This window comes from Zerene cesonia, chromosome 10 (assembly GCF_012273895.1).
Source record: "Zerene cesonia ecotype Mississippi chromosome 10, Zerene_cesonia_1.1, whole genome shotgun sequence".
NCBI lineage: Eukaryota > Metazoa > Arthropoda > Insecta > Lepidoptera > Pieridae > Zerene > Zerene cesonia.
In genome coordinates, this window is record NC_052111.1 from 599,778 (window position 1) to 626,020 (window position 26,243).

The 26,243-nt window shown below is 32.1% G+C and overlaps 1 protein-coding gene across 4 annotated transcripts in view; it reads left to right on the top strand.

Moving 5' to 3' along the window:
• The window catches only part of LOC119829257, a 140,520-nt gene that overhangs the window by 106,326 nt on the left and 7,951 nt on the right, over positions 1-26,243 (top strand). For all 4 annotated transcript variants that reach the window (XM_038351674.1, XM_038351676.1, XM_038351675.1 and 1 more), the window contains 4 exons: positions 6,520-6,592; positions 10,791-10,958; positions 15,269-15,467; positions 22,745-23,076. In XM_038351674.1, the coding sequence (XP_038207602.1) occupies positions 6,520-6,592; positions 10,791-10,958; positions 15,269-15,467; positions 22,745-23,076 (772 nt within the window). The remainder of the gene's footprint in view (positions 1-6,519; positions 6,593-10,790; positions 10,959-15,268; positions 15,468-22,744; positions 23,077-26,243) is intronic.

Consider the following 26,243-nt stretch of genomic DNA (forward strand, 5'->3'; position numbering starts at 1 on the left):
TAGAGATAGTTTTAACATATCCGTAAAGACGTAAGATCTACAAATACGCTTCCAAAGCTTTGTAACGTTTACTTTTCTTGTCATTATTAAACTATTTTCGATATCAATGCTGAATGCAAATTGAACATTACAGATAGATTACAAAATACAAACATACCTGCATAAAAAATACGTTGCTATATAGGTAAAAATAGAGAAACTTCATATCGAAGTAAAAACACAAACAAAAAGTGGTAATGGCCAGATCAAGTTCAGCAATTATCACACATGCTATAGGAAACGTTTAATTTCCAGTTCTCCCGTGTAAACTTATCATATAGAGCCGGTAGCGAAGGCTTTTACTTTCGACGCTTCCGCGAACGAAAGTGTTCTCGCTGTATCGATATCCACAATTGCTATAGCGTATAGCGTAACATATATTTGGGTTTAAATTATTTTTGACCTTTAACTACAGTTAATATTGTTTTAGTAAATGCATAATTTGCACTAACCCATACTTACTATTTATATACCTACTACTTTAAGACTTTTTAATTGATTTTTAACACAATTTATACTACTATTCTATTATATTATACTATTATACTATGTACTATTCAATCTGACGTTTCAGTCTCCGCGACCACGCTCGCTGTAAAATTTTAAAACGTTGGGATAAATGATGTAATGAATAAATCACGTTTAATATTTAAAAGTCTTTAAATTCCAAATGCATACTACTCGCGTAAAATAACATTCAAGAAAATACTGAATATTAAGTATAATTACCATAATATAATATCATAACCATAATATAATAGTATAATTACCCTTCTAATTTTATAAGGAATTTATCGATTGTAGTTCCGTATAAAAGTTAAAGTATAAATTGTATTAAAAACGTACATAACAACCTATTTTTGACAGCACGTACAGCTCAAAAAAAAAACAAGGCAATTAAATAAATAGAATCTTTAAATTTTAAAACAATAATCAAGATGGCATGACAAGACATCAACTTGACCGTAAGATTTCAGCTGGCAACACATTAAAATCCTTATAGGGTAACGTTGTATCTAGATAACAAAAAATTGGCGAGACTAGATTCTTAGAAGTTCCTCATGCCATATGAAGATATCTTTATAGATATAACTTCCGCATTGATGCATTAATACTGAAACTACAGTGCTTGACTCGTGTGTATTAATGCCAATGTGAAAAGAAAAAAATTAATAGATGTATTAAAATAATGAATTTGTTTACTATAATTTAGTTTTGCTCATGTATAAAATTGAACGTTTATTCTCAATATTCAAATAAAGTAAAGTCAATCAGGAAATAAGATGTAATAAACTATAGTCATAGTTGTAAAACCTTTTAGAAACACTTTAATCTACATAATTTTTGAAATTTACAAAGTATTGACATTTGTAACAAAAGATATCTACATTATTAAAAGTTTATTGGGAGTTGGTTCCAATCACCCATGTTTACTTATATCCAGATTAACTATGTATAGTGAGATTGAACATGATTTATATGTAGATCCCATATTAAACCTCATAATGCGTAGCAAGTAAGGTAAAATAATGATAATAATACGGGGATGTTTTCCGCAACTTGACGCCAAGCGCCTATTTTGCGTGAAAAGTAAGGGAGGGGATCACTAGTCAAAGCTGAAACCATCCCAGACCCTCCATGAAGCTAAGCTTGTGAGAGCTGCCGAAAACATCTGAGAGGGACCTAGATGAACCCAAGCGCCTCTTATTGCCTAGTATGTAGGCTAAAAAGCAATTAAAAAATTGACAAATGTCAAATTCCTAACGAAACCCCTGTCTAAGTCAACCAAGTTCCTTATTTTTTTGAGTACAATGAAACATTCTGTAATGTCTCACGATAAACTATTTAATAAGGCGTGAACATCATCAATTAGCGTGCCGGAATGCTTCCGTTGCTTAAATTATTGTCTGAAAATACAGTTGCACTTACTGTCACAAATTATCCATAATTGAGCTCGTTTGTCATGTATTTTGTTAAGCAACACTTCCGTACACTGTACATACGACATATTATAGTAATTATACGATTAATGCGAGTAGTTTTTAAATGTTTAAACGATACTTTGATGGTTGTTTGATTGATTTGTTTTTAAATATAAAAATGACATTGCAATAAAAAAAATCCAATAAAATACTATTATTCTATCTCTTTGACTAGGCACAATGGTCTTGTACCACCTCGCATATATCTTAACATCTTCTCACATAAAACATTTAATATCAAATATGACGCAAACCTCATTAAAATAAATAAAAGATAAAACACGAATTCTTGAACACTTCGTACACAAAGGCGCCCCGCAAGCTTCAGATTACGATCGACCATCTCAAGCATTAATTAGGACATATAATCTATCCGTCAAGGCAAAATAAACACCGCTTCAATTCCTTTATTTCAACAGTCCTTCTAACAATATAATCGTTTTTAATTAAATGGAATAAGGAATATTATCGTATGAATTTGGTGTCTACATGTATAATTTGCATACCACAATCCGAACCACAATTTCATTAGTTCGTGACTGATAGAGTTAATAACGAAATAATATGTAATTGTGTTAGATAACGGAGCGATATTTTATGAGTGTTGCTTATTATAGACACCATTTCGTTACGTGACACAGCCTTGGTTGGAGTCACGCATGCCCATGGTCAAACTTGATTAATTGGTTTAGTTGTGTATGCACCTTGCCTACGCTCTATCAGGGCTAAAGGCTTATGGAATACGTGAAATACCTTTTTATTCGTAATATAGGTCATTTGATTATTGTGCCCATTTTCTGTATAAAACGAAAAAAATGATGAAACCATTTAATGTGCAATTTGATTTAGTTATGTATTTTTTCATTACAGCAAAAACAAAACTGCAAAATGAGGCTTTTGTTTAATGAGTTTGTCAATTATCTCTATTCATTGTGTTCTTGCTTGTTTATAATTATGACTACAACTTCCATTGCTTACTCCAAACACGACAGAAAGTCAAGTACCGTATAATAAAGACCAAACTTTCTCAGGTAATTTTGTTAGACAAGTTTTCTTTATAGAAAATTATACAATTTGAAAACACATCATTATTTGAACAGTCAATTATTACAATATTTATGAGTAACAATTCATCAAACAAACAATCAAACATTAAACGCCGTGGGAAGTAACATCCTCAATGTTTGACAGCCTTCGCTGACACCTATTGCATATCTGATTCACTGATGAGTCACCTGACAAAATTCTTGTAAAGATCGAAATTCGAATTTCGTATCTAGTTACCAAAAACCTACAGTAAATATTACGATTTCTGTTCATTTAAAAAAAACCCCTGGTATTTCCCTTACAAGAATATCAATACCCTTTACAATCAGTGGAAACTATTTATTTATTTTTAATCAATATTATAGTTCCTAAAACTCAAAACATTTGTATGGAAAGAGAATAACCATCCAGATTATTTGAAATATAAACTGAGTTTTCTCGAAATTGATACTACAGAAGAACATTTTGCTAGCCGATGTTACTTTAAGAGAAGGCTATTTTTATCTGCTTGATACCATTCACAAATTTAAGCAGTTTACTCAGGTACCTTGTATAAAAAGAATGCGAGTCAAATCCACGGGTTAGTTTTTATCTCTATGTAATTATGAAATACTATTAGCAAAACTGATAAACGTGCAATATGTGTTTTTAGTGTAATAATAGTTATTACCTCTAATAATTTTATACTCAGCATCGCCTATATGGACTTGCCAATGAAATTCAATGCCGTTAAGTAAATATTTCACAATTATCATGAATCATATAATTATGGCATTAATTATGATGTTATATTAGATTATTCGTTAGAAAACTATGCCCTTATAAAGGAACGTGTTGTGCAATTAATAATTTTAATGTTTGTTGCAACAGATTTGTTGTACAGATATCAAAGTATGTTATTACAATGCTATTATCTAGAACAATCATTGAGACTTACATATCCTAATCTAAATATTTGAACACATATTTTATGTAGGTCTTTACTAAATTTTCGCATAGCCTTTTATTTCGTGCTCAAAATGTATAAAGCTTTTGTTTACATTTAGGCAGCTAGGTTATTTGCAAAAAAAAAAAAAACGCCTTTCAAATTAAATACATGCTGCTATTTTGTTTTTTCTTTAATCAAATGTACTATGAAATAACTACATAGTTTTGATCAACCGTCTAATTTAAACATATGGCAATGACTTGCAAATGTTAACGCAGAATAAAATTTATATATCGAAATTTCCTAATAAAAATAGTTGAACCTAAACCAATACAATTTGAAACCTAATCCCTATTGAGGTCCTAAAACGGATCCATTATCCATCTAACAAAACCTTAAGGTTCCATAAAAACAGCTTTAACAATAATAAGCTATACCAAACATTTGATAAATGTAGCTTTAATGGACAAATTGGGTATCCAATGAGTCGGATTAATTGGTATCACGTGGTGGATGCGTGAATGAAAAGTCCAGTAGGTACATAAGTCGACACATAAACAAGTAATAACAAATAGTTCGCGAGGGCGCCACGCGACACAGCGTCACGCGCCAAGGCCGCCACTCACCGCTCACCAGACTGGTTCGACGACCTATCGATGTGTGAAACTTAATTGAACACTCATTGAAATAGCGTTGTATAAACTGTGATTTAATCTCGGAGATGCCCCATTGGTCTGCGTGATAACGTGTGCGTGCTACTGTTTTACACTATTCTTTATAAAGAGCATGCTTATTCGTGTATATTATTTACTTATTGTATAAATTCACATTGAAAATTCTTGTTGAAGTGAAAATAAACGTTTTTTTAATTATAAATTGTTTAAAAAAGTATTTAAAACAAATAATGTTTGTAATCATTATATCACAATTGAGACGAAAATAAACAATTGATACAAAAGATTTTGTCCTTATCTGAAAGTTTATTTGACCCATATTCTGTTCCATAATAAATACCCAGCATTCCACCCGAAGTATTGTTGCGTGCTCGGCCACATAAAGTATCACCTTAATGTCATGTATCTTTATGAGCACCGAATTCACAGATGTTATATTCGATTAATATCTTGTTACAATACCGTTTCTTGGCTTACTTTTGTAAAAATATATTTAACGTTGTTCTTAAACAATAATAAAGTTATGTTGTCAGGGATTGTCGCCAGACTTGTCAGTAATATTTTGTAAAAGAGACATTCCTTATGAATACACGCGGAGGTACATGAGGTAAAACTTCTTAAGAACATTATTTACGTCACTGTAAATATCATTGCGGGGAGTTCACACACTCCTTACATTAACTTTACTTAATCAAGTCTACCTTTGATCTTTACATCTCTTCAAATAGTGTCTAATTTTTTTATTACATAAAACCATACTCACAAAAAGCACATATAAATCGTTTCTTATGTACCTAAGTATTACATGGTGAATTACATGTCTGTAAAAATAATGTCGTCAATTCACATAAAACAGTTCGATCACAACAAACAATATGACCCTAATAAAAACGATATCAAGCTAACTTTCAATAGAAAACTAATAGTTTCCACGGTAGTTAGCGTGCCGTCTATTGAATACAAACTGGAGCTGTGTATAGCGAAATAGAAATTACCTATCAGTAAGCGCCAGCCGGAGCAAGTCCACACTCGGAATAATAATGAGAAGCAAATGTTGATTCTCGGAGCGAACAAGAAACGGTTTTGAGAAAACAATATTCCGATACGGTACGTGATAGAAATTTTAACACTTGACAAATTCCTCTGGCGTCATTCTTCAATTTGTTACATGAGAACCGAACAGCGAACATTACCTATTTTACATAATATAGCGAAACGATTTTGTGCGTAGATGTAACGTTGCTAGAGCGGATTTGCGATCGCTTCCTAGTCATAAGATATTGAATGCAAATATTGTCGTGGTTGTGTTTGATTCTGTAAACGAATAACACCTACGCAGTGAAAATTCTTATGTTAACAATCAAAATATCAAATAATCAAAATATTTATATTTTCTCGCTTTTGATTGACATCAACAAAATAAACCTTTGAATGAAACTATTAATTAAGCACGTGAAACAACAACTGTAATCATATAAGTTCTTACAATGAATTTAAATGAATCGGATATTATTTACTATTAAAGTTTTATTACAATTTACTAAAGAAATGTTTTTATCTCATTATCTACCAAGTACACAGTGCACACATACCAATGACATGATCTCACGTGAATGTATGATGTAACACGTAACATGCAAATGAAAAACTGCATTGAGACAAAGTAAATTACCCGAACCGGCCAGTATCTATGACATATCTTATTTTTATTTAAAAACCTCGTGGATTTTCCACATCAGTTTATTCTAATATCATTTGGCTGTGCTCCAGGCAATGCAGAAATCATCATATAAAGTTATGTGTTGCGTGTATTGAATAACATTGAAAAACAATATTTCTTTTGTTCCAGAATCGGCCTTTGCGGGTTTGACAACCCTCACAGAGATCAGAAAACAGAAGAATTGAAAAAACACATAGGACAGGTAATTTGGTTAATTATTTACATGTATAATAAAATCGGAGAAAGGTTAAATCATTTACATTGCATGAAAACTAAAAATGACATCCCTAGGGTTCATCATCCATACAAAATAAGCCAAAAATCATTTTAAAATTTCTGTCTGTTGTGTGTTACACACAAAAACTACCGAACGTATTTTATCAAACTGTTTTATTTTATTTATATGTATTACTCTCCGGCGACATATAGCTCATAATCATTTGTTTGAAAATTTAGAATTTATATTTTAATCTGCACAAGCCTAAACAAAGTCAAGGGTACAGCTAGTATATGCACAAGATTCCTTTATGATTTCATTAATGACAAGCTCTCTTTCACATAAATAAAGAAAGAAATATCATCCCTAATATTTTTCATGTCAAATGTAAAAGAAATATGAATTCAATCGAGAACACAAGCCGTATTGATTTAAACTGCATTCGTGTCCTTTGTTGTCAGAAATGTATAATAAAATCCATGGAATTACTCGAATTAAAATATTCGTCATTAAAGATGGATAACAGTATTGTAATGATGACTTAAACAAATATGTAAATCGTTGATAACTTTAGTAATGATCTTCATATTATGTATTGAGGACTCCACCATGTACGCTACTACATGCCTGGCTAAAAACGGTGGTAGCCGAGAATCTTAATCGTAATCACACATCACACATCACCATACATGTGTATATCTTAATGCGGCAAGTTACTAGAATGGCAGTATAAATGCAAACAAAAATCTGTGGGACGATCCTAACAGCCACAGAAATAAAATGAATAACGTACTAATTCTCTGTTATTTTTAGTTCAAGCGGACCTTTTCTACTCTACCCGCTTGAATTTATTTTAACTTAATTCTTAACTCTGGTTATACAACAATAAGCAAACAAAGCAGGCGCACTGATTGCAAGTGCTACGTTAGGGACATGGCGATTTCATGCCAGCCTTTTAATATAAGATCCAGACCAGATCATTTGGAATGTCTTCGTTTAGCTACTTCTTTATAAATATAATGTTCCCCTACATAATTTCCATAAACTGAATAATTAACTAAACATTTGCTTATAAATATACGTTCATGAATACAAATTACCAATAAAGTATAAGTAACTACTAGTTTATTCGAAGGCCTCCTAAATCAAGCATGACGTAACTCCAAGATGAAGAAGATCTGATCGATGGCTCAGCTGTACAACAAAGTTTCGTAAACGCCCACACATTAAAAAGCCCTATTAATAAACAACACGAATACAGATAATATTAGAGCTAGCTCTCATATCGTGGTTAATGAACACCAAATATGCCGTGATATTAATTTTTGACATTGTGTAACCATAAAGTTCATGGAGATCTAAACAACTAATCTGTCTGAATTGTGGATACACAAAAAGGTTATATAACTACCCTCTATTAGCTTTGGGTATTACTTTTTAATAATTATGACATTCTCTTGCTAACTTTATAAAGGAAAATATATTTGGCACTGCGTCCTATGAGTGTGATCACAAATAACATTTATTAAATAAATCGTTCCTTATGCGAATGAGTATTGAATTTATGGTTCGAACCAGATAAAGTATATGTCAGCTAAAGAACCATAAACATGAGGTGATAGTGATTTGTTAGGGATATTATATTAAATATGAAAATATGAAAAAAAGATACAAGAAGTGCCGATCTTAACTAATTGAGATAAATAATAGTTCCTATTCAAACTTGATTGCAAACAATATATAAATTATATTATTGATATATGAATATATTATCAAACAAAGACGCTTAAAAATACATGATGTATTTAATTCGTTCTGCGTAATAATGTTTTCATCATCTCGCAATGGGCATTTAGTAAAAACATCGACAATAGTAATCATGCAATCGTTTTCGTGTAAACACATCATCGTATTTTGTTTTTGTTGTATAGGAAAAAATACCAACCGTTTGTATTTAAAATTATTTAATTGCGCGTTAGAAATCCTGCAGATACATTGATCAGTTTTATTTTAGCATAACTATTACTATAATTGTTATTTTCAGTAAACAGACTAAGTCTAGACCGATATGAAAGAGATAATTTTTGCTTGTTTTTTTAACTTAAATTCAGAACTCAATTGACAGAGCGGTTACATCTGCAAAACCCCAGTAATGACATGTCTGTAATGGTACGTTATATCTTATTTTTCGTTTGAAATGAGCTTTTAATTACGAGCCTAAGACTACACAGTGTAATGTATACCATTCCACAATGTCAGTGTAATAAACGCTGTTTTATTCTTTTAAAAATGACAATAGTATTTTATTCTCATCGTAATAATTATAAGTACATATCGAATGTCCAACGCAAGGCCGAATATACTAATATTTTATGATTTATAATTCAATCAAAATAATCACAAACAACTATTCTCTAGTTTGCCTATTTTTTAATTAAGTTATTCCTATGTAATTTAAATATTTAAACAATTATAGCTCATTAAAATTGAACCAAATATTACCATAGAGGTTAATGCTGTTACAATTAAGTATTTAAAGCTTAAGATATTAGGTATATCATAACTATATCCACATCGATTCTAAATGAAACATTCCAAGGCCCCAAAATTACTCTAATTAAGAAAATTAAATACGTAATTACAAAACATAGTACAGTAATTTCAAAGACAATCGGCAACATAATAAATATTTTATTACCCATGTCTAATATTTGCTCTTGGGCAGACCGCTTAATTTAAAAAGGTCATTCAGTATCTCATTCTATTTTTGATGAGGTGGAACAAATAGGAGACACGAGAATTTACACAATATTACTATATAACTACTAACTACTGTTATTAATATTGAATAGTTACAAAGGTCAAACAATCAATAAAGCTTAATTCTATTACAAGCACAGGTTTTATGTTCCACTAAAAACGTTTCGCGAAGATAAAATAAACATTTCTATTTTATTCGTGTATTTGCACTTTCAAGGTTTGTCATGTATATCTGAAAAGGTTATCTACTGGAGTTTGTTTTTACGTGAAATTTGGAATCGATACAAAATGTAACGAATGATGAACTGAAATAATCTATCGCTTTATTCAAACACGCGAATGTTCTGGACGAAATTTGAAAATACAATGTAAATTCTGAAACATCATCTGCCAAGATTCCAGTACTGCACACGTATGCTCTATCTCTGAAGGCGTAGCTAGATTTTATATGTGACAATTCTTGCTTAAATAAAACAAATGTGTATAAATGTATTTAAGTTTCATTCAAAATATACCTATATTATCGTCATATCTATATTAGTGACTAGATCGGGTTATATTTTTTATCAAGAACAATGATTGTGGTTCTTCCACCGTCCTCCTGACATCATCGACATGTCGAAACATAGCAAACGAAATCTTTGTGTACAATGTGTTTAGTTTTTGAGTCAAACTTACCATCCTGATTTATACATTTCTAAATTCCAATAATTGCAAATCCATACAAATCATAAAAATAAAAATATCATAATCATAGAAATATAAATACGAAAATATAAAATGTGTCTCAGTAACATGTAATTTTAATAATACTAGGGTGTTATTATGGTATTATTATACCTACCACTATCAGATATTATTTTATAACTGGTAAATTATTCTTTAATTTACCAGTTATAAAAGATATTTTATTTAAGCAATTCATCGTTTATACATATCATTTCATATCCAAATCTTGTAATATTAAATAACATATCTAACAATATCGTGACATCATTCATGTATCGTCGGGTTCGCAGGTTAATCCACTTTTGAAATTATTTTTTTCAAATACAAAAGGTCGATGATATCATACATCCGAACATAAAAATCTATTGTTAATATCTTAGTCAAAGATACCACACTGATAATTCAATCTTTAACCACAAAAGGCAAAAAACGGTTTTCAACGGTCTTCATTTTTAAAACTCTAACTCTTAAAAAGAACATTTTAGAGAAATTTTAAATCCTGTGCATTTGGTCAGCCCCCATGCAGATAAGATGAAGCTATGAAAAGAAGTACAAGTAACATGTGTGATCAATTATTATCAGAACTGCGTGTTCTTAGGATTAGTTCAATCACATGTCACTGATATCATTGTTCAAGTTTTTATTCGTTACATTTAAATATATAAATAAAGGATGATATTTTTTTATGTTACAGGGTGTTAAAATAAAAATGGACGACGCTGGCAATATACTCATCAGGCGCTACTCAAAAAGTAGCGTATTTGTGAAGAGTACTGCCGCCACTAGCAATGAGGAAACAGCTATAGGACAGGATATTGTGAAGCTGCCTGGCTACGCGCTTGAACAAGAAAAAATCTTTAAGGTAATGCGACATTCCTCTAGTAAAGCTTGGTAAAGCCTGGTTTTTTATTCTTATCAAGGGCTGAATACGATTTTTTTAACTAAGTTTCTAAATTATTGTTGAAAAGTGTAAGATCATTATGTTTAGTTATGATGCTGGTATAAATTTAAATTCAAGAAAGCAATGTAAGAAAAAGTTTACATTGTATACTTGGTACGCCCCTAGGTTTTCTCATCGCTTGCGACCGGGAGTTTTCCTGTAGAGGATTCATGTGGAAAAGAGATGTTTCACCGCGGTAAACCATAGCCTACATGACACTCTCATGAATATTTATACACAAAAAAAATCACTCCTTTCCGGCGTGAAAGAAAGACATACGAAATTTAAAAGAATAATGCAGTTGAACTTTGTATTTTCTTGCATATACATTCACTCCCTCATTAAAATGATAAGATGATATAATATTTGATGCCTGTCATAACATATACATACGTACGCATAAACTCGTAAAGAAAAATTCCACAAACAAAATACGTAGTCAATTTACATTTATAAGACGAGTAGGAAAGCATTTCGGCATTAATAATAACAGCTTTAAATTTTACGGCAATAAAATGCAAGTTCTTTTGTCGAAGCGGGTACTTACCTGTAATCATTTCCGTCAAGAATAGCTCCTGAGATGCCGTAAGCCGGTCTATTAATTTCACGGCTACCCGCATAATTACCTAGTGTGTTCATTGACGAAAGTAATTAGGGTGTGGGAGTAAAAGCTTGGAGATGGCCATCATTCTCGCTCGCATTGCGTAATTTTGTGAATTATATAGATGAGGTCGGAACGCCTATTTTCTTTAAAAATGTTTCACAAAATTTTGATATTAAGGTATTATAATTTGATTCATTATATTGAATTATTTAGTACAATAAGCAATATACATGACATGCGACATCTGCCAACAAATAAAATTAACTAGCGTGATGGATTATGGCATCTTCATAGAAGACTCTGTATCACTACTGGAGTGGTATCACTACTAATATATTTGGCTTTCTCATTAATTGATATGTTAAAAGATGTCAATCAGATATATTTTAAAGCCACTTTCGTGCTTGTTACATTAAAGTCGTTGAATATATGTAAATATAGCATACGATATAAATTTGGTACGAAATATTAGTATTATGTTATTTCAAATAACAATCTAGAGCTCACATTTAAAATATTATTCTTGTTATCCTCCTTTATTGTCGAAATAACCTTTACCCTCGTCTGCTTTAAAACCTGAATATATATCGCAACTTTTTTACATACTATTTTATTGCACATAGCAAAGAATATTACAATGTCGATAAAACAAGTTAGATTTGGATTTTACTTTTTAATAGATATGAACGTTGAACACAAAATGTTTATGTTTTATGAATTAGTTTTTAGTTGCTTTGTGCTTTTTTGTTTAAAACTGCCATTCGGTTTTATAAAATTAGTATAATCCAATTTATTCTTCCTTCTTGCGTTCTTGTGCTTTACAAAAGGCGAAAAATGTAAAAGTATCAGCCTCAAAGGATTCTGTAACATAATAATTTAAATAAAAAACAAAATTGCTTTACCAAATATCTGAAAAGCTTTTTCTGGGTAATATTTAAGTCATCATCATTGATTACGTCACAGTAGAATTTCTATAATGCGTTACAATAATGCGTCCCGAGTGCATTGGTCATTTGTGGCAGCACGACTGTGCGTTGCACGATCCATTTGACCGTGACATTGCTTCAACACATTTTTACTTCGCCCTCTTTCGAAATAGGACTAGAATGGTACTAAATACGCGTGTTTGGCCATCCGTATGTGTCATAAAATTAAAGTAAAGACAGATTTTATATCGAAGCGTAGGTATGTTATATGTTAACAGTAAGACTATGTTATACTCAACATCATGCGCTTAAGCTTTTAATCTGAAAGAAATTACTGAAATAATCCAAAAAAATCCTTAACTTTTATGAGCAGACGATCCAAAATTTAACATTCATAACCGTACAACGATTTTATTATTGATAAAAACAAAACAATAGTTATCTCACACCTCAGACCTGTAACAAGTATCGCAATATCTCGATAGCATCTTCTAGAAACTTCCATCCATATCACTAATTGGGTCAGTTGGAACAATAGTTACTTCCTAGTACTTAGTAAAATGTTCATTAGTAATTCATACACCATTAACTATGTTTACGTAAGGCGGAACAATGCAAGTGATAGCGCTATTATTAAAGTAAGAACGGTCATTGCCTCACTTGGCTCTTTCGATTTTAATTGAGAAATGAATTTGGCAAACAGACTCTAATTAATGTATCGATTATTATGGCCATTGTTATATATCTTATAACTAGCGGTCCTATACTAACTAGCATTCCTGCTTCGCCTGTAGTATATATGTCTATGGCCACAGGCATAGCACTGGCTTCTGAGAGCTATCGGTAATCACGTATATATTTCAACACAACAAAAAAAAATCCAGTTTTTCCTGAGATTAGCGCGTTAAAACAAACAATCAAGCCCTTTTTTATTCTAATAGTAAAAAGTCTTCGTTTTGATAGAAGATACATTACGTTTCAATGATTTGGGCTAAATTTTTCTTCGAGATCTTTTTACTCTATATCCAATACTGAATAACATACAAGCTGGTTTTCTTATTGATAATATCGAGATACTTTCTGTTTGTCAGATGTCGATACGAGTTAATATCGACATCAAACCTTTGATTGGGACGACCTCACATATTAAGATGATGCATGTGATAGCGCCCGATAAATATTTGATACACATTCATTAGAAAGTTATAGTAAACTCGATTCTAAAACACGCAATAAGATAGTTTAACTACATGTTGTTTAAGGCATCATATTCCTAATTTGGATACGTAATGGTACATAAAAAGAAATGAAAATTACGGCATTTGGCATCAATTTACGTAATCTTTACATGAATAATTATTTTTAACAAATTAAACCGCCTTCTAATCATTAGAACAGGATCAAATTTAAATGAGATCACAAGTGAGACATCTACTCTCAAATAAGAAAAGAATCATCAAAATCAGTTCACCCAGTCGAAAAATAGGAAAGCAAATTCTTCTTATTAATCTTATTCATACCCTTCTCCTTTTTTACAGTCTTTTGAAAACAATAACATTTTCCCTTAATATTTGTGTGAAATGCTTACTTTATTAGAATTGCGAAGTCAACGTGTTGTTGTCTTAGCAATAAAGTAATTACATCCCACGCAAATAAGTCTTAAGTCACTGCGTGATGTATAACTTGCATTTTGTTCAAGCTGACCCACTTTATAACCGGATTAATGTTAAATCCGATACATATTACAATTAAACCGTTCCTTGTGATTTATACAAGGATAATACTTTTAAGATAATATTTTTCTCCTTTTAAAATAATGAGTCTTCTTAACCCATTACAATGGTTTTACTATAGTGAAATAAAATATACAATTTAAAACGAGCTAAACTGAAATCTGTAACCTCTTAGCAAGTGACGGATGAGTTTACCCGTGATACTAAATGGAAATAAATATTTAAAATTACCTTTAATCATAGGAATCGGTTAAAATTAGATCATCAAATTGTACTGTTGCGCTTATATAGAACTTTCGTGTGTCGGTATTCGAGGGCTTAAAAAGACATCAAAACGTTAGATGGTACGATTGTTCTTTCATTACCGACCGCCGAGCAGTTGTGTAATAATAAATCGATAATATCTGATGCATTGATTCGATCAATCGATTATGATGTAATTGTTAATAGTTGGTTTATTTCTTGCTATGCGTTGTATTATTAGTTGACTGCTAATGACTAAAATTTAAGTACCTAAGATTTAAATTATGTGTTTAGTTCTGATAGTCTACGAAGAATACCTTATGGTTTTGGGTGGGGTCAGAGGGTGCTTTTAGGGGTTCGGACTCCCTTCAAAACGTTGTGAAATTATAATTTTTCATGTATGGCATATTTCATATGCTTCATATTTCTTTTTGGTTCGTAGATACTACACCAGGATTAAGGAATCACAAAATTCCTTGTCGAACGTTTTGTTCCGGGTTATATTCGTTATTTTATGTATATTTACTCGTTTTATATTATCGTACCAGTGACAACAATTTTTTACCGCTGTGAAACATCTCATTGTAATTGTGTTTCTTGGACAACGCGGGCGAAATTGCGGGCAACAGCTGATCTATTTTTTTCCAAATAATATGTACATTTTGTCGTCAGGATAAACCTCATACATTATCAATTTTATATACTAACCACATAAAACTCCTCCAGCTGTTCGATATGAAGAAATTCCAATCGAACGTGAACCGCGAGCTCCGGCGCGCGTACCCGGACCGGCGGAGGCTGGAGACGCAGTGCCTCAGCGCGGTGGCCTTCGTCAAATCGGATACGGACCTGCTCGAGTGCCCCATATGGGTGCTGGTCATCAATGTCGTCGCTATGGATATGCTCAAGTCGAAACTGCCGCCAGGTTAGTGATGCTATGTTAACTTATTGATACTGTATATATAAATAATAGAAGACCAAGCGAGCACGAGTAGTCTGATGTAAACATAAACATTCGCAACAGGATAAGGGGTTAGATATGATAATAATTACGTCTCATTAAGCTTATTTGACAATTAAAATGATAAATGATGTATGAAAATTAATGTTTAAAAATCTCTAATAGACCATCAAGGCCATCAGCATGTTAGTAGTTTAATATATTATCAGAAACTGTCTACTGGTTACTAGGGTTCTCCGGTGTCGGTCTTCTGTTCTATTGAAAGGATGATAAAGTAAGGAGAACTCTGCACATTATTATCCAAATTATAAATTAATGACACTTCATAGTTTTTTATGTAATTGATCCTCTTTCACCTACTTCCACTATTGATCCACAACTTCCTCGATATAGTTATAATATGTAAATAAACCGCAGATTCAAAAACATTTCAATGTTCATTTCCAAAAAATGCAACATTAGATAAATCTCATATTTACTTAACAGCGTCATACGTCGCACACAATAAAAACTTCATTCATGACTCGATAAGGATTTCCTGTTGTCACATGTGTTACGTGAATCCAGATTAAATAAACCGATAAACAAAAGTAGCCAACACAATGAGACTAGATAAAGGAATGTACTAGAACACGTGTTAGGCATTGTATCCGGCTGAGAAGTTAACTGACCTTCGTGAACGATATGCTTTCTATACCGTTTTTCTTTTGTTTACTTGTTTAATTGTTTGTAAGGGCTATCTAGTTCTTTATTATCATATAATAAAATGCTTGTAATAGATATTTGGCTACATTCTTGCACCTAAATATATGTAAGACTAAATAAGACAACTTTGATGAATGAGACTAAAAATAGAAAACATGACTTAAAACAATAGTGTTAAATACAGTTCTAAGAAAATATAGTATAATCTAGTTTTTAACGCGTTATTAAGTTATCTTCTCTAATTAAAACTAGATTTAATAATGACATTCAGTTAGAACAAGTTCTAGCTAGGGAAAACGCATTCTTACGGAAAGCGAGTTTTAACTATAACCATCCCATTATTTTTGTTGTACCACACAATAATTTGCTGTAAAACGTAAGTTTTAGTCTCTACTAAAACTTACGCTCTCTACAGCTCTCTGTATTCTCATACTGTATTTAAAATAATTTACATCATTACGTCCTTTGTTCAATATAATGCTTACAAGGTTAGTTAAAAACATGTAACGTATCAACTCATCTGCTATGTCCTTAAACGAGTAGCAATCATTATTTATATATTAAACCTTAATTGTATTCCACGTACACGATAATCTTATATATTAATAAAGCCCCGCTAAACTGTTATTTGTGAAATCTATCATGCTCATAGATCGAATAAGATAAAAATATTCGATTCTCACAGACGGGCTTTTAAATGCGAGTTCCTTTCACTATTATATTTGTGCATTGATCCAGATTTATTTCATCTGTTTTGATTCGAGCGCAGCGCATTTTTAGGGGCCCGTAACTATAAACTAATGTTGTACAATATTAATATTACAGCTAATTCTATCGTTTATTGAAGGTTCGATATGTTTAACGAATAAAAATCTTGTTTTTGAACGAAGTGGAACTAATTTCAAATTAATGATGACTAAAAGGCACATCACAGACTTCCGCAATCAAAAATAGTTTAACATTCATATAAAACTAATGAATCTCGAAGATTTTATTGTCAAGTAAAAATTGTTTATGTTAATTCAAAACAATAGAGCAAGACAATCAACTAAAATATTAATAGATATAAACCAATGCGACCATTAAATGTTCTTAAAATATATTATACATAAACACCTCACAGCTATTGAGTATCGAATGCGTAAACCAAGAGTCATATAATATCGTAACTGAGCTACATTTCCTCATTTACGTTTGAAATATCTCCGATCCTATCTATATAGTTGATCTTTCGCAAAACGTAATCCATACTTAAAAGTATATTTTTAAATTGATTGTCTCAATGAGAAGTATATCTCTATGAAAAGTATATTTTTAAATTGATTGTCTCAATGAGAAGCCTACTGACTACCAATTTGTCACGGTACTGATCAACAAAAACTCAGACACGGAGAAGTAAATTTATTTTAGCGTATGCTATAGTACAATTATTTAAATGTGGTATCAGTCTGATTCATGGTTTAATAGTGCATTCTATTGACATTGATTATTAATTCTACCGTATTTATTTCATGTAATAAAATAATGTTTTAAATGGGCTCATAATAATTTTCGTCAGATTCATGGTATTTTAATTTCCAGCTGTCTACGTACAAAATTTCATTGCACGCAAAAACTACTGAACCGATTCAGTAGTTTTTGCGTGAAAGAGTAACAAACACACACGCATCCTCACAAACTTTCGCATTTATAATATTAGTAGGATATGTGGCAAACGTATAAAACGAGTTCCACGAGAAATTTCCGTTTCAATCAAAAATGCGATTTATTTTGCAAACGATATCAGACAGGATCATAGATAATATCAATTTTCCTCGCCTTAACCACAACACAATCTATATTTGTTATCTAAACAAAAAGCATTTCTATTAGATTTTTTCACAGGGAACCTGAGAGTTTTACTGGACAGCCTAGCTAACGAAAATTGGATTTAACGTTTTTATACGAAATTGTAGGTATTATCACTAATGAATGCACTAAACCAAATATGATTAATATATTAAGTTTAAATGGGGACCAATATCATGATTTATAAATTGTTATAATTACTTGCAAGGGACATTTAGATATAGCTTCTAAATCAGAGTTACAAAATAGTACAACCAAAAAACATAAAAACCCGATACATGTTTCATTTACCTTGTCTTAGACCTCCGGAGACCGCAGCCCCAAACATTATAACATAACAATAAAACGACCTTCATTCTTATCATTAAAACCGCTAACGAACAAAACTTAATTCTATAATGCAACGTTCTCACGGAGAACTGCAAAAGACATTTATTAAAAGCCTTGAATTGAACAAAATTTTCGTAACGAGAGAAAACTTCGTATATATTCTGAGTTTAATAATAAACGTGAACTTCATACATCGACCTTTAAAGCTATTAAACTTTTTCAAGTCAAAGTTGTAATTGGGCCGTGGTAAGTCAACTGGTTTTTGCACGCCAGCAAGGTGATCTGCCGCGTATCGATTTTATTGACTACTCCAGACTTCCGGAGACTATAATTACTGTAATAATAACTAATTAGATGGGCACATTAAATTTGGTGAATGTTAATAGGAAACAATAATTGAAACACGTCCATAATTCATGGAATTTATTACAAAAGATAACTAGAATATCTAGGACTAGGAATGAAGTCTAATGCCCATTGTGTCTATAAGACAGGCAGAACAGATTGTCTTAATCTTAATACTTTATTGCGTTCTCATTGCGCGCAATCACAGTCTCACTTGGTTCTCAGTAGCCTCCTTTTATTGTTGTGCATCAATGTAATCAGCACGATCTCATGAGGTATTGCACCTCATTTCACTTCAGTTTATAGCACATTCCTTAACCATATTGCTAACTGAGCAACCATCTACATCTAATATTGGTTTTGTACAAATCATATAGAAACTATGGGAAAGAAACCGCACTCCGAAGTTCCCGTGATCCTGGCTCGATAAGATTTGCTCCTTGATTTCCTGTGGTGGTTTCGCTGACCACTGTTTATCGGTTATGAGGCTCAAATAAATTTATTGCTATCTTGTTCCGGGTATGAAAGTCATGACATTGTTATCAGCTTATTATGGTTCGTCCTAACTACAAGTTTTTCTACATAAACCTTCGATGTATCGATAAAAAACTTGTATTCCGTTTCCGTACATTATACAATAAAAGACAATTATTCCTAACAATGTTGGCGAGATTTTGTTTAATCAGTTGAAATTTAAAGACATGCGAAGATCAAAAAATCTTTCGCTCATATGTTCTTGAGACGACCTTGCCAAATTTCGATTTCAAAATGAAGTCCGTAGTATTCGTGACTCGATACAGCATAACTTTATCGCAAAATCCTATATTTACTGATATAGTACGCTATACTTTGAATTTGAAACGAGTGGCAATTGAAATATTAGTGGTCAGACATAAATCGTGATTGAAGTTATGCAAAACAGCGCCAGTCGTCAATAAGAAGCGTGCTGTGATCGAAAGTGTTTTCGATGATGTAAATCAGTTCAAGTAGTCTAAATCAGATGTTATGACACAGTTTACCAAACCAAATTAGGTTCTTTACTCTTTGTTTTACTCCATTTTTATGGGCTTATTAAAGTTGTTTGTCGGAACTTTTATGCGACCCTATTTCATGTTTATTATGAAAATTTTCTGGACATTGAAAAATGGTCTTTTAACTTAACATTCAGGTCATCAGCTAGACTAATCTGAATTCTAATCCCGTTTCGTCGTCTGCGGTATTTCCACAAACCACGTATATCTTACGTAGTCAAGATTTGTTCAGCGTTATCTTGTTCGCAACAATCATTATCTAGCATCTAAGGAATAATGCCTTTTAAATCCCTTTGTTGTTTTATCTGTTCTTCGTTTACACTGTAATATTTACTTTTATCGATGGTGTTAATGTGTGAATCTATCGTTTTTAGAAATAAATTTACGAATTAAACAATTTTTATTCTATTCGAATAGTTTCTTAAATCATCAAATAATAAAATTTATCTATTAGATAGAGAATATATGTTGCTATAAATTGAAAGAAACCAATTGTTAATATTCGTTCATGAAATACAAGATATTAATTAAAGGCCTCATGTAATAATAGAATTCGATTGTCTTCAAATTAACTAATTAACAAAGGTCCACCTAGTTACTCCCAATATAGCATTATAATTGGATGGCGCCCCCGCTGCCTGCTCAAGGGCCTTTCAACATATTTCTGCTTGCTCATCCGAAATAATTTAAAGTGGCGTAGTAAACAGCGGTATACAGATTACTACCGCATCCTATAAACGTGTTGAAACTTTCAAATCTCGCCTTGGAACAAAACAATACGTTGTAACTATTAAGTACTGTCAGTAAAACGTTTTAATCGTCTAATATTTTAATTTTTTATGAGTTATAAGAATAACATTTAAGATTTGTTCATATGCCGAATATAGGTTTTAAATAATACCATGTTATATGTAACGTCATCAAGTATTTGCCAAACTACTTAGCGATTGATGCAAAGGCACTAGAAGGCCTAGATACTTTAGCTGATTAATTATTTATAAAGCTCAGCAACATTAAGTCTGCACTGTGTGATTGTGTAATACGCGATTACATTACGTAGATTATACATTGAATCTTCTCTGAATATACAAAATTACTAGCACATATGCTTTGAACATGAGGTTGTTTTGTTTTCATATTAAGGTTACTTTTCGCTTAATTGTAAAATAGGGAATTATAGTATACGTAACCTAATGAGGCTCACCATATATCCCATTTCTACAATTTAAAGCAATATTAAAAAACTTGGGTACCATTTCTATGTACGCAATTTGAGTTTATTGGAACAATGATGGTCTCCAGTTAACTGTTATCTTATTAATTCGTATGATTATGTAATTTTTATTACATATTTATATGAATAACAGTCGCGAACACGTTAAACAACGATTTCCGATACCTTCAACCTTTACCGTCGCGCAGCTAATAACTGTAGTCGTGGTTATTGCCATTCGATCCTAGCATCACGACATCATGCATTGCACAAACACTTAAATGTTACCAATTGCTAGACTTCATGATTGCTTAATATAAATACGATATTTATATGTAAAACGTCCCACAATTGCTGACTCACAAACAAATTGTGGACGAATGTTCTAGATGTTTTATGACGTCCTAAATGCGTTCTAAATCTTTTACGTTAATATAAGCTGATAATTTGCAATTTAAAATCCATCTATCAATGGTCTGTGCAAATGCCTATGCGTATTTTGAATGTGTGCATTGTATGTTTTCTGTTGTTACTAAAATTGGATAATCCAATTTTTTTCTGAGGTCAGTTTTCATTTTCTTCTGTTGATTTTACGCATGTATTTATACATTTATAAGGTGTAGAATTTGGACGGATTTTTAGCGCGATTTATTTGTCATATGATTTATGTGTCCAACACAGATAATATCATGATTTTCGCGTTCAAAATGTGCCAATGTTTCGAACACTTGGCCACGGGGGAACCGACTGACACAAAAAATCCATTAAAAAGTCGATAAATGAGAAATTTTGAAAGGATAGAAAAAATTTGATCACAAGGTAGGATTCGAACCTGCGTATCTTGCCTAACCGTAGCAACGCCTAGCCTCTCGGCCACCCGTGATCCTGCCACAGTAATCGAATATCTTCTACTCTTTCGGTTTCATGTGCCTAAGGGGCACCCCACGCCATCTATTGAGATGATTAAGAACCATCACAACCAATACGAAACATTATTTCAATGATTACAATATTGTATCGATGGAACGCGGCCTTTGTTAAATTTGGTACGGTTAGGCAAGATACGCAGGTTCGAATCCTACCTCGTGATCAAATTTTTTCTATTCTTTCAAAATATCTCATTTATAAAGCATTTCAATGCTATAAAACTAAAAATTAAAAAGTCGATAAATTTTAAAACAGCTTATTTAAATGACCACTTTTTATTTATACATCGACACTGATTTTGTGTGATAGAAGTTAAATATGATATTTTTTCTATTTCGATATATATTGCCATTTTATAATTTGGTTTAAATGTAAATAAGAAACCAGTCAGACTATTCTGCTAAAGAATTCAGATCATTGCAATAGAGGCGCCATCGTTTCATTGAATGATTACCACATCCTTATATTTATAACTGACGATCATATAAACACTTAAATATAATTTTTATTGAGATAACAACCACATTCTGAATGAATCAACAACTGGTATATCTAATGTTAGAATCAATTAAACGAAACGTGACTGTTTATGCCCAATTTATATATTGCTATTATCGAGTTGAATACTAACGTTTTGTTTATTTACATTGATTTTTAAATTTAACATATTAACTGCTAAGTTTAAAGTACCATTACTTTTTCAGTTATTTTTCCTGATTTCAAAATGTACATAGAAGAAATCTTGATAGGTCTATTAAGATAATGAGTTATTACTCACCTACGAGTATTTCAAATGCCTACAACTACCATATAAATCAAAAAATCATTTTTTTTTCGAACAGTTCAAAGACCAATGGATATAAAGAACAGACCTCGAATCCCGATCCCAGATGAAGACCCTTACAGCATCGCGAGTTCCAACGCTAACGGATCAGGCTCTAGCGGCAGTTCGGGCGGTTACGGGCACAATGGTCACATCGCCCTCAATGGTCACAATGGTCACAATGGTCACAACGGACACAATGGTCACAATGTTCACAATGGTCATAATGGTCATGGAGTTGTGGCCGCCACGAGGGAGCAACTCATGATGCAAATGGGACAGAGGAGGGGAGAGAAGCCGCCGAAACTTCCTCCGCGGGAGAACGGTTACGGACCAGCTGATATACCTAAAGTACGTATATATATTTTTCAATTCGTTTGTCCTTATCTGAGTGTCGCTTTATTACAATTTCATATCAGTTTTGAATATTCATTATCCATTCACTTTCTTTTTCCAAATTTGTTTACTATCACGTAAGTACCTTGAATGTGAATGTTAATTAATTATAGTCAGGATATAATTTTATCTTACTATATTGACATAAAAATAGTGTAAAACATACAGTTAATTTCTATGGATGAAACATTGATCTCTGTGTAAGGAACAGATACTAAACCGATATTATAATTGACCATAATCGTCCTTACTTATAAACCCATTACCATTACGAACTAAACAACGACCTACATATCATATTAATGTAATATGATTTAACGACTCCATTGCTTGAATTATATTGGCTAACAGTTCCATATTATAGGCCTAATTTGATAAATATGGTGTGGCCACAAGCAATCTTGCGAGTGAAAATTACATTATGAATTCTATTACTGTTTAGCTTGGTTTAGTTTTTTTTATAGATGTACGCAACTTATAATTCCGCTGCAATTTTTAACACTTACGCTGATCGTAATACGGATGAAACTAATTTATCTAACTATAATTCAACTCACGTGTTTGTGGTGAGAAATTATTCTACTCTTCGCAATTCTCATGCGTTTTAAATCGTTACCCGCAGCTTCGCGTGGTCAAATCAATTGTCATGGTATAAACTTCAACCCCCCTATTCCTTTGGGGGTAGAATTCAGTAAAGTCATTTTTTAGCTGATGCCTATATTATAGCAGATATCTGCATGCCAAATTTCAACCCGATCGGTACAGTCGTTTGGGCTGTATGTTGATAGATTACTAAGTCAGTCCATTCCGACCTTTGCGTTTTATATATTAAGGTAGTTATTATATTTTTCCAAATACCTGATAATAATTACATAAAACCAGTATCTACAGATTATACAAATCAAATCCAGGAACAAGTTTTATGAGCTTTATCTTGCTTTATTTGGTTAATTAAGCACGATATGTCCGAAACGAAAAGTACTTAGTACATTAATCAACTCCCAAATATAATTATAAATCATGCCACTGAGTAATCTTTTAAATGTATCCTTATTAAATCCCTATCGAATTTATTATTCAATTTCGTCCACATTAACTTATCACAGCTGTCAGTCATATCCTCTAAGCTTCCAAAATTTAAATATAACGAGGCTTAATGGAAAAATTCTTAATCTCATTTCAAGAAAAATAAAAACTAAACACATTATAGTGTGATAAAAGCCAGATTTACGCAAAGTGATTTCAAAATGTCCCTTGACATGAATAATGGAATATTTTCAATCTGCAGCTGAGCTGCCTGCAAAATGTTTTATACCTAATGCAACGTTATCAGCTAAATAATGATCTTTATTTATTGCCGGTTTTTATCACTTTATGTACTTACTGAATATTAAACTCTAATGCGTATTTATAAAATAGGTTCTACCGAATTTGAAATTGCAATTAGGAACGAGCCTAACAGGCCTGCGCTTATAAATATTTAAGTATTGCGCTAGTTTATTATTGCCATATAATGATGCATATATTTTAACTGATTCGGATTGCAATCTAATTTTAAGGTCGAACTAACCTAACACTGCATGTATTAAAAAGACTGCTAATATTATAAGCGCAAAAGTAACTCAGTGTATAAATCTCACACCTTCAATTACATTTTGCACAACGATAGTTTATAACTCGAAAACGAATATAGAATAATTTTTATGACGGAAATCTAGGGAGCGGTAACTATGTGGCGTATAGCATTTTGCCCTACGTCTCTGGAAATGGATTACCGACTTTTAATTGGTATGGGATAAAAAAAAGGATTGATGAGGGGATTAAAGGAAGGGAAGCACTGGGAAGGGTAAGGAAAAGGTTTCGGGCCTCGATTAGGCAGGCGAAGCCGCGGGAGCTGGCACTAAATAAAGATATATAAAAAAAAATTATATCTCCAATTTTGCGACTTAAATATACAAAATCCTTAGATATACGAAGGAATAAACAAATATAGTATCTAAGCTATCCCCGATAATAACCTACATCCAATTGTATTATCAAAACTTGTAGGTCAAGTGCCTATAGTCAACGTTTATTAAGCAACTGTTACCAGTGTCCTTGCAAAAACTTCCTTGTGAAACATTAATATACATGCTAATTACGTTTCTGTCCATATATTTAACATTAGATAAGAAATTGCTGTTGATGATATCTTGATTACGTAAAGCATCTTTTATGTTTTGAAATTAACTTTTAAAGGGAAATTTTCACATAGTTTTTTTTTATGTTACAGTCGGCAATGGAGCTGTTGGGACGCCTGATGGTAAGCGCTACCACCGCCCATGAACATTTGGAGAGGCATAAGGTCCATTGCAGATCTTACGCCTCTACAAATGGATTGCCGACTTTTTGGGAAGGGATTAAGAAAGGTTTAGCGATAGGAATAAAGGAAAAGACTGGGAAGGGTAAGGAAAAGGATATGGGCCTCCGGCTCCCCCACTCACCGAACGAAACACAGCAGAATGCTATTTCACGCCGGTGCGAGCTGGCCAATTCGTGCCGAAGCGTGCTCGACTACCACATACCAATATAATACCAGTTTGAGCGTAAATTAATAATTATTGTTACCAAAAAACATTTTAATAGTAAATTATATAATTAACTCAAGACAGTGGATTCAGGGTCAGCGATACCTTAATTTTCATAATTATCTTATTAAGTCTATAAAGGTTATTATCGTTCGTTTTAGCAATTTTTGAAGTAAAAGGGTCGATTATCGTATGGGATCAACCATATTATTTCTTTTTGTACGACATGAATCAACTCCATCGCTAAGTTATACCATTTAAGAAAATAATATATTTTGGCGATGAATTTTTTCATATAGCTGTGGTTATTTTAAAATCGCTAGCATTATACATTTATAAATGCAGTCCCATAAAACATATGCAATTTTAATACGAGCGATAAATATATAGCGATTAATCTTGCTATAACTATGCTTGTCATTCCGTTAAGATTATAATTGACCACGTCTATAATGAATCGACTTAAGACAGATAACACGTTAAATTTCCTTATCTCAAAACAGAAGTGAAAGTTTCACGTCTGTCTGATCCAATACCATGTCACATTTGTATGTG